The 17,592-nt window shown below is 31.5% G+C and overlaps 1 protein-coding gene and 1 pseudogene across 2 annotated transcripts; both read right to left on the minus strand.

Moving 5' to 3' along the window:
- Positions 1-1,097: 1,097 nt before the first annotated feature.
- LOC111290294 (uncharacterized) lies at positions 1,098-11,037 on the minus strand. Its single transcript, XM_089768742.1, has 16 exons — positions 10,565-11,037; positions 10,019-10,139; positions 9,218-9,337; positions 9,005-9,115; positions 8,638-8,676; positions 8,235-8,339; positions 8,105-8,146; positions 7,761-7,846; positions 7,511-7,621; positions 5,934-6,449; positions 3,864-3,941; positions 2,683-3,007; positions 2,385-2,426; positions 1,771-1,875; positions 1,471-1,512; positions 1,098-1,219 (listed from the first exon to the last, which is right to left on the minus strand). Exons 1-16 carry the CDS (start codon positions 11,035-11,037, stop codon positions 1,127-1,129), a joined length of 2,409 nt encoding a protein of 802 aa, XP_089624868.1. The 3' UTR covers positions 1,098-1,126.
- Positions 11,038-11,776: 739 nt separating this feature from the next.
- Positions 11,777-17,181, minus strand: LOC111290427 (ABC transporter B family member 25-like; annotated as a pseudogene). The gene is made up of 17 exons (XR_016346561.1): positions 16,727-17,181; positions 16,018-16,089; positions 15,899-15,934; positions 15,738-15,812; positions 15,470-15,594; positions 15,206-15,305; positions 14,920-15,091; positions 14,712-14,830; positions 14,040-14,150; positions 13,808-13,952; positions 13,549-13,681; positions 13,362-13,437; positions 13,201-13,266; positions 12,950-13,057; positions 12,551-12,658; positions 12,268-12,465; positions 11,777-12,168 (listed from the first exon to the last, which is right to left on the minus strand). The product of XR_016346561.1 is annotated as an ABC transporter B family member 25-like (transcript).
- Positions 17,182-17,592: the final 411 nt, after the last annotated feature.

The raw sequence follows: 17,592 nt of genomic DNA on the forward strand, positions 1-17,592 counted from the left end.
AATCTTTTTTTATTAATTAGAATTGTACTACAATAATAACCCCATACTTTGAAAGTTTTCATATAAGATAACGTCTTAATATATTCAAAATAACTATTAATTATTATATTTAACATGAAAATTTATTTATAATAATATTTTAAAAAGTGATCTATTCCATGTTTAGATGTAATTACACTTTTAGTGAAATATAATTAAATTTAATTATTATCAATTAAATTTAAATATCAATAAAATTTATTTGATATAAATTTTTTATTAAAAAATTTTTTTAATCATAAAGCAATTATTTTTTTAATTTTATCATAATAAATTTTATCGTAATCTAAATAAATCTTTAATAATTTCATAAAAAGATAAAATAATCAAAATCACTCTTTTTTTTAATATAGCAACTGATTTTTTAAATTATGAATAACCTATTTAAAGCCTACTTATTTAATTAAATTTATTTATTTACATGGGCATGCTCATGACTCAAATCTGGAGCTTTTGCTGACAATTGTTTACCCAAAGAAACCACAGTGCAAAAGAGGCGAGCATGTGGCTCACCATTGGCTACTATTTGATGTGAGAGCCAGCTGACCAGACTGAGTCAGAGGCAGATTCCATGCTTAGCTCTCTGCTTGACGTTCAATTTGGCAGTTGAAAAAAAAATCCATTTTTTGAAAAATTTTTTATTTTCCCTTTTCCAATGAATGAGTTAAGCAAATAAGCGACTGGATTGTCAGACAGAGCTAAGCCTGGCTAGATAAGACCAAACTCTCTAGAGGCTGTTCCTCACTGTAGAGTATAGACCAGTTTTAGATTTGATAATTTAAATGTAAAAATAATTAAAAAATAATATAATTTAAAATCTTAATAAATTTTATATAAAAATTTAATAAAAATAAAAATTATTTTTATATTTGATATAGTTGCGCATTAACAGGACAGAATGAACATCTACAAAAATACAAACATAAGATGAAGATTAGGAGTTAAGCATATCTATCATTGAATTTATTAATTCAATTAATTTTTATAATCATTCATAAAAAATAAGATTTAATAGATTCGAAATTCATATTTTAATATTTATAATATCATTTTTTTATCTCAAATTATAATTTTTTAAATAAAATATTTAGAAGCGTCGTCCCTTCATAATTCGATACCATTCTAAAGCAGCAACTACAGCACCTCCCAGATGAACCGATCCTGAAATCTGACTATCTCCCTGCAATACCAAAAAAAAAAGGAAAAAAAGAAATTCAAATGTCAGAATTTATTCGATATGAGGCCTTGGATTTGTGAGATTAGGAGCAAACATTTTACAGCAAATGACACCAGTTAAGGTTGCACTTGCAGATGGCTAACACTCACGAGATCCAGTAACGGTTGACACATTATTTCATATTATACATATGCTGATTAAGGAAGGATATGAAAAGAAAAACAGTTGCTTGAAGTCGAAGATGATCAATATACCTCTATTATCCTCAATATATCTTGAGCGATTAGAAAGATGCCCTTGAAGGAATTTTAGACAGAAACAATTAGTAAGGATTATTAGTAAACATACGTAAGATTCTTTTTTTTTAATGGATAAATAAGAACTCAATTACAAGTTAATTACTATAATTCTTTTATTATTATTATTTTTGCATTTAAAATTATTGAAATTTAAATTTTAATTATTAAAATTAAGAGTTTAATATTTTAACGGATCAAGCAATCGTTAACGACTATGATTCTTTATTTGTTAAGATAATCTAGAGGTAAGCTTACCACTACCATGGCAGGGACTGGTAAGATCAATTGGACATACACAGTAGCTCTAGGATTCAATAATATGATAAGCATCATGACGGCACAAACAGCCCCATTTGGTCCCTGCATGATGCAAGCAGTTCATGAGTTTAAATTTAACAAAAAGGTTAATTACACATTTGATATCCCAATTATAAACCTTTACTTGATTTGGGGAAAAAAATTGCAATGGAGAAGCATGTACGGGGGAAGATACAATCTGTCATCTTACCAAGCAATTCACCCCAAGGATCATAAGCTATAAATTTGTCATCAAATTTTTTAGAAACATTTAAAAAAAAAAAAAACTAGTAAATAAAACTGATGAAAATTGGGAATTACAAGTCTCAAAACCCAATTCGAATGTTTGCCATCCTAATTCCTAAACAAGGTGCAATTGTGTAAGTAGAAAAATGGTTTTATTTTTCACAGCAATTTCTGTTTGGTTTTATTGTTTAATCCATCATCACCAAATAGTTTGACAGTGTAAGATATATAGTTGAAGAAAACATTTGTTATCAAATTGCAAAATCTTGTATAGACAACAAGTGAGGATATCATATGCATTAGTGTTGCAAATTCTAGTCGCATACCAGTCCTGGAGTCTCTGATGCATCTCTCTGATCTCCCTGTTCCTGTTGATAGTCCCAGAGTGGGAAAAGCCAAAAAAAAAAAAGAAGAATTGTCAAATACATGTTTCATTTGACAAGAACTACAAAAAGAAAGTTGCAAATTTCTTCTGTCAGCCACAAGATGATTCAAGAGAGTTTAGCACCCACCGGACCGGCATGCGACAACTGATAACTGATCAATGGCTTCTGCAGCTTGCTAATGGTAGGGATATATGGCAAAGTAGGCATTAAAATCACTTTTGCAATAATTCATATATACCTTTGATGATAAAGCCAAAAAGGAATGGTGCAGCAAGTGGAATAATGAACCAGTAATAGCTCCAGCAAGATACAACTTCAGCAAAGATTCTCTCAATCTCTCCAGTGTCCAATGCAGATTAAAAAGCACAAAAGAAATAAAATATTGAAATGAAATGAGTAACAAAATCTTCTTTGGATTTATGAATTCAAGAATATACAATCTCCAGCAATGATCATATGGAAAGCCAATATACATATATACATATATATATATATATATATAAGCAGTTGTAAGGTCTGAATTAATACTGGCAAGAACAGAAATTGCGGCAAAATTAAAGATTCTAAGGCATTACTCTTACATGTACGCCAAATGTAGCAAGTGCGATCATGTTACAGATAAGGATCCCAGGATTAATAGGGCTGAAGGCTGAAGTGATTAGCGTATGCACACGTCCATTTCTGAAATTGTCCACTGAAATCTGCTCACAGAGAAATATATATCAAGTAAGTTAGTGACCAAATAAGTTCAAAAAAAAAAAAAAAAACCCTATTAGCAGTAATATTGATTATATATTTCAAATACAATTAAAATGATTGCTTTCATCTTTATTTTCTTGACTTAGTGGTTAAGAAAATTTAGAAAGATTTATAAGATGAGAGTTCGAACTCCCCCATCTCCATCGCATCCCTAAAGCTTTCCTTGGGGCTTTCATCCCTGCACAGCACGGTACCAAATTTGAACTCTAAATTACATCAAAAAAGGTAATATTAGACTAAAAAGAAAAGTTTAGAATCCTATGCTTAACTTAATTAATTTATGTAATGAACTTTATGACATCCAGTAATTTGAAAAAGTTTAGAATCCGATGCTTAACTTAATTAATTTATGTAATCAACTTTATGACATCCAGTAATTTGAAATTTAAATTCTAATATCTCTAACTCATTTTTTTACCCATAAATTATGACTTACTTTTTAAAATTCGATACTTAACTTAATTGGTTCATAAAATAATTTTGTAACATTCAACAATCAAAAATTCAAATTCCAACGGCTGCAATCTTTTCATTCAACCATAGACTACAATCTACTTTGTTTAAAAAAAAAAAAAAAACAAATACTCTAGTAGTATTTCATAATTATAAGAACTCAGTGTAAAGTTTTTGATCATAAATTTGTTATCTGCAAGCCCCCACATTAAAAGAACAGCAACATTAATTATAACCAAGACCAAAGTCATGTCACTTGCTTTAAACCGCTGGTACATTGATCTCCTGTGAACCAAGGGCAAGACCATAGTTCGTAGTCATTATGTATATAAAAAATTGACAAAGTACAATTAAAGTATTGCGGCTAAACTATTCTTCAAAAATAAGACTATAAACGAATCGAATATAAATAATATTTGTGATTTGTTTATTTATTTTTATAAGTATTTAGACTCGTTTTGTATTCGATAAGAAAATTATTTTATTTAGTCAAGCTTGGTTCGTTTAATTGATAAGAAGTTTATATTCAGTTTGTGTTCAGTTCAATTAAATTATATGAATTCGTTTGTGAACATTAAACAAACTTGTTCACTAAATATATAAACGAATATGTTTATAAACAATAAACAAATTATAACCAAATAAATTCTAAATTAATATAAATGAACCCAAACAAACATAAATGAACCATAAAATAAGATTAAAATAAAAGATAAAAATATAATTTTATTAACATTATTACAATCGAACAGTAAATGAACAAGAAACAATCAAGTTTTAACCAAAATAAGCCGAACAAATTTTTGTTTGTATTCGATTCATTTAATAAAGAAATATAAAAATATTGTTCAAAATCGTTTATTAAGTTTGATAAATAAACATAAATAAACATATACTAAACATGTTCTTCATTTACATTCCTATTAAAAAATATGCAATTTTTATAGGAAGTAGTAACCAAGTAACCAACTGCTTTGTGCACTAAGCCAGGGGGATTAGAATGAGAATAAGCAAGCAAGAGCCATGGATGACCATTTTAACAAGAAAAAGAAAAGCAAGCATATATGTTATATTCACAATTTTTTTTTTTTTTGCCATAAATGAGTTGTTTCACTAATTTAATTTTCCTGTTTTTTTTTGTCCAAAAATAACAGGCATTAACTTTTTGTTTGTTAAAGAGTAGTTATCCTCATTGATCCAATTAGTTACCAACAAGCTTTAAGACATAAAAGACATAAAAATTGTAAAACATTAATGAGTTTGGCTTCTCTTCATTATTTTTATGTTCATTATCCTCCAATCCACCCATCATCACCATTTATATGTGTAGAATCCAGCAATGAATTGTGGAAGTTATTGTTTTAAGGGTCTAAATTTCTAATCATAAAAAGCACATTTTGATAGTATAAAAGCTATATTTTCACTTGACTCTCAAATCAAAGCTTAATATATATATATATATATATATATGTCAATGTTTGATATTTTTATCAGTATAAATTTTTTTTTATTACATCGGGAGAGTAAAATCTTACGACAAATAATAAAAAAAAACTTAATTTGAAATCAAGGCTTGATGTTTTTTCAAGCGTCTTTAACCATTGTACTAAAAGTTTGGAGACATAATTTTTAATTTTATAAGTGATGTTAAGAAATTAAAATATATTATTTTTATTTTTGCTTAATTTTTTATTTTTTAAAATATATTTTAAAAAATACATTTGACCTTTTAATCCCTCTTGCTGCGGTGAAATCTAAAAATTCTACTCTCAAGGTATGTTATAATTTCTTTATATGTAATAACTAATCACTACTGATGTCTCTACTACTGCATTTATTTGGATTTTTAATTAATTTTAGTTTTTACATAAGAGCCACGAAATTGACAAAAAAAAAAAAAAACCTTAGTTATATATAAATGTTAAGTCTTGCCCTAATAAGAAACTATTGTAATGCCAACAAATCGTGGAGTGACACGTATAGTCCTGATCTCTGGCTTTCTCACAATTTTTTATAGCAAAGATTGCAGGAGCTTTCGAAAGCAGTATAAATTGCAGTGCTGAGCATTCACTTGAATAGAAACTGTCACTCTTCTCCCACATTGCTTTCTTTTCACTCTTTTGTCACAACCACAGAAAATAAAAAATAATTAAAAAACTTTTATTTGTTTGAAAATTAATTAAAAATATAAAATAATCAATCTTCACAAGAACTAAATTAACCAACTATATCTGAATTGACAGAAATAAAAGAAAATGCATAATGTTTTAGCATTACCATCGGTTCCATAGAGGATCAAATGAGGAGGCAAGCTCAACTCCTGGTTTGGGAACTTGGGCTCCAAGGAACGTCCAAACCCTGCAATATTCCAGGAAAGTTTTGCCAGAGAGTTTGAAATAATGGGCATTGAGCATGGTGAAGTAGCCAAACTGCTTTGAAAGAAGTGGGAATGAGAGAAGCCACCTATGAAAGTAATAATTCCCTGCAAGACTAAGACTAGGCTGTGACAATGATGGCATTGATCGCCATGGGAGAGGGGGAGGGACAGAGTGGTGATGAGAAGGGTTGATCTTCGTCAGGACCTGGTTTTGGGGAGTTGGTTTGGAGATAGGAGACAAGGTTTTGTAGGGAAGAGAATGAACAAGTGAAGAAGAAGAAGAAAATGTGGTTCCTTTTGTGAATGCAGCTTTGCAAGAAGACAAGGAATAAGCTCGCTTCAAACAAAGTAATCCCACCATTTTCATCTTTGTTTTTGCAGTAATGTCAAATGTGGGAGGAATTTTCAACTGCACCCTATAAATGATAATGCATCATAAATATATATATATATATATAATATGATATATATATATATATAATATGACCCATCACTTTTTATTGGTACTGGAATCAACTTTAAATAAGGATTTTTTATTTTTATTTTTTAAATAAGGGTGCTTTTTAAAATAATATTTCAAAAAAAAAAAATCAAATTTGTCATCATTTAAATAGGTTAAATTTTAATCCTATAATTTTGATTTATTAAAAATATATCAAAAGCTAGCAATAAAAATATATTTTATAAGAAAACAAAACATATATTACAAGAATTTTTTTATAATTTTCATTATTTTTAATTTGAATTTACTCTATTTAATGACAATGTAAATGTTATTCATTTAAATTTAAATACTTGATCATGAAAAAATAGTAACACAAAAATGATTATTATGAACTATAACTTAGCAAATCGGTCACATATTTATTTTGTCTAATATGGCAATTAGACATTATTAATTATATGTGAAAATAATGAAGTTTCAAGGGAAAATTGAAAAATATACATTATTGTGTTTTCTATTAACTTTAATTTATGTTGTCATTATAAAAGACAAATTACAATGACGTTTAAGCAAGTTTATATTATAAATTAAATTTCTATATTCATCATCATCAGGATTATTCATAAAATTATAAAAGGCCAGCTTTGTCATCATTCAAATGTCGAGCTTTCCTCCATGTTTTTTTTCATTTTTTTGCTGACAATGTTTTTTAAAAAAAAATATTTGGTTTAATGATATAGTTTTTACTGTAGAATTGAGGGATTAAAAGTTAAAATTCAAATTTCATTACTTATATAGTTGGCTCAAATATTAAAAAGATTGTGAGAAAATAATTTTTATAAATTTATTAGGTCCGACGTAAATAAATTTGTTTTACTCCTTGTTATTTGGGTTTAAATTGTTAGAAGATTGTGAAAAAATAATTTTTTATAAATTTATTAGATTCCATGTAGCAAGAATATACGGAGTAAAATCTAGAAAAACCTTTACCGCTAAGAAACTAAAATGCAAATGAGGCAACTAAGAGCATACCAGTGGTAATTTGGATTACATTTGACACGAAAGCCAGCAAGAGGTAGAGGCAGATTCTTTAAAAGCATTTGCCAACATAATTGCGCATTAACGGGGTACAATGAACATAAGCTACAAATGTAGAAACATAATTAAGGCAAAAGCTAGAAATTAAGATGGTTAACCATGAGCAAAAGGCATTAGTACTATTAATTAAGGTGAACAAATTTAAAGATGACGAGTTAAGCAGATCCATTGTTGAAATCAGAGGAATCGTCCCTTTCTAATTCGAGACCACGCTATGGCTGCAACTGCTACACCCCCCAAATGAGCTGATCCTGAAATATGACTATTTCCCTGCAACACCAAATATTCAATTATCAGACCTTAAATGATACCCTAAACCCTAACCGTTTCACAGCTAATGCCACCGGTTATGGTTGCACCTGGCCAACACTCTCAAGATTCAATACAATATTACAACATCGACCATGTCGAAGATTTTGTCTTCCAACACAGCCAAATAGTAGGAATAGCACATTATGTTGATTAAGGATGAGGTGTAAATGAAAAGAAAAACAGCTGCTCGAAGTCGAAGATGATCAATACATATACCTGTATTATCCTCAAGATATCTTTCCCCATTAGCAAGATGCCCTTGAAGGAATTATAGACAATTAGTAAGTATATTGGTAAACAATAGGAACTTAATCACAAGTTATTTCTTTGTTTAACATAAGCTTACCACAAACATGGCAGGGACTGGTATGACAAAATCTATATATATGGTAGCTGTTGGATGCAATAATATATCAAGCATCATGACAGCATAAACAGCCGCACTTGCTCCCTACACATGATGCAAGCAGTTCATGAGAATTTTATCCTATTTCGTAAAGAGGTGCAATTGTGCAAGTGAAAAAATGGTTTTATTTTTCATAACAATTTTTGTTTGATTGGTTTGTTTAATCTATCATTACCAACCAGTTTGAGAGTGAAAGATAGCAGAAGAAAACAGTTCTAATCTTATTTGTTACAAATTGCATATGCTTAAGATATAAATAGAAACAAGTAAGGATTTCATTAGTATTAGTATTAGTATTATACTATTATCCAAGGAGATTGATAAACAGAGGCTAAAAGCTTACCAGTGAGGGAGTCTTTGATGGATCCTTCTCTCCTTTTCCCTGTTGATAGCTCAGAGTGAGAAAAGAGAAAGATACATTTTAGCCAAAATCAAATCATGGATTTGTCGTTTGTCATCATATAAGCACAATATTTGGATTAATATTCGCAATCAAGGATTACAATTTCAGTTGACAATAAATACAAAGAAATAGAAATTATGCGCAAATTTCAGGTATGATCAGCCACAAAGATGATGCTCCAAGCTTTTATCAATGTCACACACCAGCATGTGAGAACTGATAACAAATCATTTTTTTTTTTATTAAGCGACAAGGGATTCTTGAGCTTTGCATGCAGCTTGCTTTGTGGTTGTAATATTTTACGTACCTTTGATGATAAAGCCAAAATGGCGTGGTGCACCAAGTAGAATGTTGAACCACCTATAGCTCCAGCAAGATATAACTTCAGCAAATATGCAGGTCCAAAGATTCTTCCAATCTGTTTAGTGCAGAGTAAATAGCAGTTTCATTGTAAGATCTAAAATACTCTTTAAGAACCGAGAATCTGGCCAACTTAAAGATTCCGAGGCATTAATCTTACATTTATACCAAACATAGCAAGTCCCATGACGTTACAGATAAGGTGCTCCAAACTAATATGGCTGAAGGCTGAAGTGATCATTGTATGCACACGTCCATTTCTAATATTGTCCACTGAAATCTGCTCAAATTGAAATATATACCAAGTTGGTCATCAAATAAGTTCATAAAAAACATATTTATGTGCAAAGCCACAGTGAAGGGACTAATATCAGGATTATTTTATTTTTTTTACAAAAAAAATTACAGTTTGAAAATAAGAGAAGTGATTGTAAGCATTCATATTCGAATTTTAAATATATAATGTGCTACATTTTAAAAATAATTATATAAATCAATTGAACTAATCACCGAGTTTCAGTACTATTCATTTTTAAAATTCTGCATTATTCTTGAGGATAATCATAACCTGTAATCACTTGTTTTTCGTTAAAAAGATATGTTCGACATATAAGAGTAATTTGATTTTTTTTATCAAATAGAATTAAATTAATGCTTGCTTCCTTAAATAATCTACTAGCAGTAGCCTGAGATTTCCTGGGGATTGATCCCTACAGCACCAAATTTGAACTCTGAGTTACATCTAATAAGGTAATAAACTAAAAAGGTAGTCAAAAAGCAATTGAGAAATTATTTGAAATTAATTAAAAAATTAAAAAAAAATTAATTAAAAATATGAGGTATATGCCATTTTATTAAATTGTGAAATTAAAAAATCTCATTAAACTGTGTATTAAAAATGAACTCAAAATAATATATATTGTTTAAATTATATGTTATAGTTAAGAAACTAATGACTCACAGTAAAGTTATTAGTCATAAATTTGAGATCTGCAATGCGCCACATTGTAAAAACAGCAACATTAATTATAACCAAGCCCAAAATCAAGTGTTCTGCTTTAAACCGATTGAACCATAATTTCCTGCATGTATGTGAACCAAAGACAAGAACCATAGCTTAGAAATAATATATATATATATATATATATAAATGTTAAGATTTTAACCTTAAATACGCTGAATATCATTAAAAATCACAAGGTAAACTACTTAAATTTAGATACGGTTTTAATGCGATTTTTAATTATTGTACCCAACAACTGCAAAACAAAAATCTTATAAATATTAGTCTTGCCCTAAGACGAAACGATTGTCATGCCAACAAATCACTGAGTGACACGTATTGTCATGATCTCCCCATTTCTTGCCATTTATAGTTAAGAATGCAGGAGCTTTAGGAAGCAGCATAAATTAGCAGTACTCAGTATTCACGTGAGTAGAAACCGTCAATAAAAAAACGGAAAAGAAAAGAAAAAGGAAAAAGGAAAAAGGAAAAAGCAGGCATTACCATCGGTTTAGAAGATCAAATGAAGAGCCAAACTCTGCTCTTGGTTTGGGAACTTGAGCTCTGAAAAGCATCCAAAGCCTGCAATAATCCAGGAGAGTTTTCCCAGAGACCTTGAAATAATGGGCGTTGTTGAGTGTAGTGAAGCACCAAATCTGCTTAGCAAGCAGTGGGAATGAGAGAAGCCGCCCATGATGAAAGTAATTCCCTGCAAGACTAAGTCTAGGCTGTGATGATGAAGGCTTTGGCCACCATGGAAGAAGGTGGTGATGAAAAGGGTGTAGAGTGAGAGAAGAGTTGGGGAGCTGGTTTTGGGGCGTTGGTTTGGAGGTGGAAGAGAAGGTTTTGTAGGGATGAGAATGGACAAGTGAAGAAGAAGAAGAAGAAGATGAAGAAATGGTGGTTGCTTTTGTTGTGAGTGTAACTTTGGAGGAAGCCAAAGAACTGGCTCGCTTCAAACAAAGTAATCCCACCATTTTCTTTGTTTCTTGCTTGCTAAACTTTCAGAATTTTGTAAATGAACAATTGAACACTTTCACGTATGCCAATGGAAATAATTGATGCTTCACTATATATAGTATTAATTTAGAGGCTATATATAAATAAATAAATAAATAAATGTACCTTTTAAAAAATATGTAAATACTTTGAAAAGAAAAGTTCAAATTTATCACTATTGATGATTCCAAATGTGTTACTTATTTTTTGAATCAGTATAATTTTAACCATTGACTTAATTAATTAAAAAAAATAAAAAATTAAGAGTGAAAAACATATTTCTAGTTAAGAATTTAGATATTAATTTAATTAGTTAATACAATCACCTAACTCATAAAAATTATCATTGAACATATTTAAAATTTAAATTTTAGTATCGATAATTTTTTTTTTCAGATTACGACTTATTTATAAAAAAATAATAATAATGAAACAAAGAAATATACTTTTATTTTTTTATTATTTTTTAATGTTTAATCACCCAATTAAAAATTATGATAAATTCTATCATTAAAAAAATGTTAAATTTAAACTTACATAAAAAAATGTAAGAGGAAGTAAAAGAATTGTTAGGTAAAACATGAGAAAGACATGATCAGTATTGTTAAAAATTACCGACTATTGTTTTAATTAAAAAAGTAAAAATCAATATTGTTTGACATCTTGGAACATAATCATGGCATGACTTATAACTAAACAAGTAGATAAGAAAGAATCTAGAAGAATTATTTTACTCTATTTAGATGAATTAGGAATGCCTATAGATTGGAGCAATAATCAAAGATTACGTATCTTTGATGCTAGAATTTGTTGCAAAGTACCATAAACAGCGGACGATTATCTGGCAGGGACCAGAAGCCAAGAGATTACAGAGAAGAAAAAGAAAATGATTCATATAATTCAACCTACAAGTTTGTTTTGGGTGCTTGCAGTTGTCTCCTAACCAATGCAGTGTATACGCCATCTTTGGCAAGAAGTTCTTCATGACAGCCACTTTCAACAATCTGCCCATCGGAAACCACTGCCACTGTATCTGCACTTTGGACTGTTGATAACCGATGGGCTATTACTAAAACAGTTCTTCCCTTCATTAGAGAATCCATGGCATCCTGCACAAATTATATGAGGACAGAACTCATGAATTATAGACTGAACAAAGAAGTGAAGGACACACAGATAAGATTTGGATAGAATTAAGATATTCTCACCTGCACGAGGTATTCACTTTCAGCATCTAGAGCACTTGTGGCTTCATCTAGTAGGAGAATCTTTGGATCCATAAGCAGGGCCCTTGCTATTGCTACCCTCTGCTTCTGTCCTCCTGAAAGCCGCACTCCCCGCTCTCCAACATGGGTCTGGTATTTGTCTGGAAATTTTGATATGAATTCATGCGCATTGGCCATTTTCTGCAATTCTCAACATTCAAATGTCAGTGTCCCCTGGTGTAATACAGTGTAGTGGTAACAAGTCTTGAATGATGCGGAAGCTTACTGCTGCATTTTCTATATCGTTAATCTCGGCCTTGCCTTCGCATCCATAGGCTACGTTTTCCTCTATTGAGCAGTTGAAAGGGACAGGTTCCTGGCTTACTATGCTGATCTGTACTTCAAAGAACAAAGTTTATCACATTTTGATACTATCCAGATAGTCGCACACTGAGTATTTAAGTAAACAGTGAAAGTATGATGTCCTCATAATAGTGAAAATCTTATGCCTCCTTTCTGTTCATCCCCAAAAATTTATTAGATTGTTATAAATTATAGGTTTTTGAATTTACTCTTTTTTTGTACCTGAGAATCCGCAGCCTCGGATAAGAGAAAAGGTCGTGGTGCTGAGATTTGAACTTTAGACTCATGAATTTATTTTAGATGTGAATAAAATCATGATTACCTTTCTGTGAAGATGTTCATGTGATATTTCTACCAAAGGAACCCCATTTAATAGAATCTTTCCCTTCATTGGATCATAAAACCTTTCGATCAAGTTTGCTATTGTGCTCTGCACCAGACAAAAAAAAGAGATGGTGAATACTCAGAGAATTCTGACCTACCCTTCAAACAAAAATCTTTGGGAACAATGGCTTTTGAAAATAAGCCGGGGAAGTTTAGAAACAGTAGAAAAGTTTCAGATAGAGATATGACTTTTCCTCCACCACTAGGGCCGACAAGAGCAACTTTTGACCCAGGCTGCAGTTTAAGTGTTATTCCCTGGAAAAACAGAATGCATCATCGTTTATGTTAATCAGAATATATTTATATCAGAGATTATGTGCTCGCTTAGACAGGTATGAAAAGATGAATACCTTGAGTACCATATGGTTAGGACGGGATGGATAGGCAAACCAGACATCATCCAACTCCACTTCTCCATCCTGATCACTGAAATAAAAGAACATGTACAACCATATTTTTCAGGAATCATGCTTACGAACCACCATTGATGTTGAAATATGTTCATGGATAAAGGATCATAAGAAAGAATGAACTAACCCCTATGGACACTTATTTCCTGATTTTGGAATTGATGAGGCACGATCCAGAAGCTGAAAAACCCGCCTGCTGGCTCCTGCAGCTTTCATTGCAACTGTGTATAACCCTGAGAGTCCAGATACAGAAGATCCCACTGCAAGTGCAAATAGCCAAAAGGAATTGATTGAAGGTAGAAAAATGCGACAGCAGATGGCCAAACTTGTTGACAAATATAACATGCATCACTTGATATACACATCTTTAGACAACAAGGTCTTACCTGTGAGGCTATAAAGAATGAACGATGTTAGAGCACCAGGGGTCATCGAACCTGTGATTGTCAAATTAGCTCCATATATAACTACCACAATAACTGATAATGTTGATGCAGCATTTAGACCTCCAAAGAAGAGCCCAACCACTTTCTGTTTTGCAATAAAGAGATGAGATTATTAGCCGCATAGGGGGTGAAGGGGAGATCAAGAGAGATCAAATAACACCAGGGAACTCACAGCTTGTTTAAGTCCAAGATTCAGTGTCTCATCAACCTTCAGAGAGTAGCGTGATATCTCATAACCTTCTTGCGCAAAAGACCTCACTGTGCGAATTGCACCAAACGATTCCTAAACAATAATTCAAAAATATTTGCTTCTGATTTTCAACAAAAGGGAGCAATAGAACATATCTTATTATATGTGATAAAAACTTCTTAGTGCATCCTCAAACTACAACACAAAGATAATAGGCAATCAAAATTTCAACAATCGATAGAACAGCGATCAACTGTGTCTGAAAATATTATAGGTATGAAGGTCCTAGATTTATATAACAAAACAATTCTTAAAAAGCTTCAACTGGTTTTGGCTTCTAGAAACATCATGTTAAAGGTATTTAACCGGATCCTTTGCATATCAATGCCGATAGCAGCATAGCCTATGGATACCTAGTCAATAGCAACCTGTCAGGCTGACTTGGCTAGTTGTTGCATTTTTTTTTTTTTTTGGTGTTTTATGCCTTTATCCTCTAAAGAGAAATATCTAATCAGATAATTACTTGATAACTCTAGACTCCAGAAATTCCATCCAGTGACCAACATAGGTTATTGGAGTTTAAAAGTCGTCTAACATAGATTTTCTTCTTACTGTTATTTAGTTGTGCACTGTGAATTTTAATGGCAAACATACCTCAGCAATTGAAGCAGCTGCTGCAGCTGCAGCTTGAGTTTTGTGAGAAAGTTCACGAAGAAAGCGACCAAATTTACGAACAGCAACAGAAATTGCCGGAACAACAGCTAAAGCCAGCACTAGAACACATAACAACTGAAAAAATTCAGGATCTGTTCTAAATAAATAGAACCTCAAACTACTGCTTTGAAGATTAGATAATGATTACATGTTAATTTCCATGATGTTGCAAACATGAAACCAAGGCCAATAAATGCAGTTGACAAATTTCTTAGGGCCTCAGAAAGGTTAGTAGTTGCAGCATTCTTTATGATCTGAGTATCTTCTGATAGCCTGCTCAAAAGTTCCCCTGTTCGAGTAATATCAAAAAAAGCTATCTCCTGCAAAACTCGTCAACAGTTATAAAAATAGTTCACACCATGATATCAGTCAATATCCAAATGAAACATGAGTGGTAAGAAAACATTTAACTCACTAGCATAATAATGTTTTACCTGGTTAATAAGATGACTAAACAAGTTCTTTCTCAATCAAGCCACTACTCTTTCACTAGCAGAAGAAAATAACCATGCTCGCAGTGCTGTGCAAACTGATCTGGAATGGGAAACAAAAGCAATAAAAGATGATGAACCCCTTCAGATGCTTTAAAGAGACTAATAATCTAGATTGAAATGAGTATTTTGCTTCTGCCAAAAAAAAGGAAAGAGTAATTTGCTTCACTGATAGGTCAAACAAAAGCATAAAAGTAAGAACTGTACGCGACTATAACAATCAGAAAAATTTCTAGTATGGTGTTCCTGACTGCAGCTAATGCTTCAGCTTTCTGTTCAGATGTTCTGATATCTCCTGACACAATATCTATTATCTTCCCTCCAAATTTTGGCTGTAGAATGAACAATTCAAGTTTATTGCAACTAAAATCACATCTCCAGAAATAAATTTAGTTATCTTAGTTTCTCCTTTCATCTCTTTTCGTGCGTGCGTTAAAGAGAGAGAGTCAACAATTAGCACAGAAAGGATACATACAATCAGTATGCTTGAAGTGGATGCAATCAAGAGAGCAACTGTTGCTAATATGAGTTTCCCTGCATCAGGCTTTGCCTGTTATATAATATAATGTTAAAATTTCAAAATTTTTTCAGTTCTATGGCTCTACTAATAAGAAGTGCCAAATTTCAGCCACTTACAAGTGAAAGTACTCTAGTAAAACTCACATTTGCAGCCTGAAAATTTCAAGAAGTCATCACATCTTCACATATGAGTTGATATAGTATCTAAATTAACATTACTAAGAAGCAACATTTACCGGTACTGCATCCCCATGCTCAAGATCTGTCAAATTATCATTTTCCAAGTTATCATTCCTCTTTCTTCTCCCCTATATATGAATGAAATTAATATTAGAGAACATAACACTGAGAAAAATTTCGGATCCACAGCTCTAGAAGCAGTTTCTCAACATAATTTTCATGCTATGTTAAGCATGCAACTAATGTAAAATTAGAACTCAAAAGTCCAAGAATAAAATAAAACAGCAGGTATGCACTGAAGAAATGACCATATAGTGATTTCAACTGGAATGTCAAGCTGTAATAATGCATGGACAATATGAAACTATGACCTAGACTACAATCAAATTCATATCATACCCAAAGTGCAAAATCACTGCAAGAGACATATTTGAAGCCACCAAACAAGCAAAGAGTGTTTCAGTGAGAATTAAAAGGGGAAAAAACTGAAACATACTACTCCTCTGTGAGAACCACTTTACACTAAAGCATGTCATTAATTGTAACTCCGGACAGACAAATAACAGAATGAAATCTGAAAACCATTCAAACATAAATGTGAATCATCACATGCAAACACAATCCAAACTGTGGAAACAGTTAAACTGAATATCATCATTCAAAACTCCAATAAAAACAAAATTCTAGGCAATTAACCATGAAAGAAAAACTTTTGCAGACTCCAACAATATCAAAATCCAAGGGCAATATAGAGAACAAACTTACTGCTCGGTCTAACAGAGGAGTTCTCTCACTTCCACCGAAACGCATCCCAGAAAACCTGTCCATGAAAGTTCAATCCGGGCAAAGATAAATGCAGTAATTTTAGTTTCTAGCAAAAGGGTCAGTGCCTCAGAAGAAAATGGTGCCTATCTTGAACCAGGTTTTCAGGTTAAGGTTATAAGCTCCAAATCCAATGTAATCGCGTGAAAGGAAATGAAAGTGGGCTCTTTGGAGAAGTTGGGGAGCTTACTGCATTATCTGAGGATATAGAATCTGAGGCTTTTAAAGTAGTTAAACTTTTGGCTTTTGGAAGGTCATGATTGCCCGAATGATTTGAGTCTTGGTTGATCACTCATCTGTGACTTCTCTCATTAAGTTCACGTTCGCACGGACGAACAAAGACAAGAAGTTGTTGGATTGGTTAGTCATCACGTACGTAATGATTTTGTTACTTTTGGCCCACTGTTCACACAATTTAAAAATAACAAGTTTCTTATATAATTGTCGCTCACTTATTGTACATATTCTTTTACAATGATGCTACATGACACAGTCTCCATAGTTATTGTCTTAAACCTTTCTAGTTAAATATATCAAGCAATTACTTATGGCATCACATAGTACCCAATACTTGTGAACAGACAAGTATGGTGATATCCAAGTTAATATGTCAAGTAATACCTTATATAAATAATTCTTGAATTGGTGCTTAGGTTTTTAAATATGTTAAAAATAAATAAATTATTTAATCTTTTAAATTAAACTATAATGTATCATGCATTTGAATATTTAAATTGATGCATGTTCTTATAAAAGTCGATGTTTTTAAAAAACACGACAAGACATGGTGTATCACAATGGAGAGCCAC

Source organism: Durio zibethinus, chromosome 11 (assembly GCF_047325235.1).
Source record: "Durio zibethinus cultivar Kanyao isolate XHJ-2024 chromosome 11, ASM4732523v1, whole genome shotgun sequence".
In the NCBI taxonomy this organism is placed as follows: domain Eukaryota; kingdom Viridiplantae; phylum Streptophyta; class Magnoliopsida; order Malvales; family Malvaceae; genus Durio; species Durio zibethinus.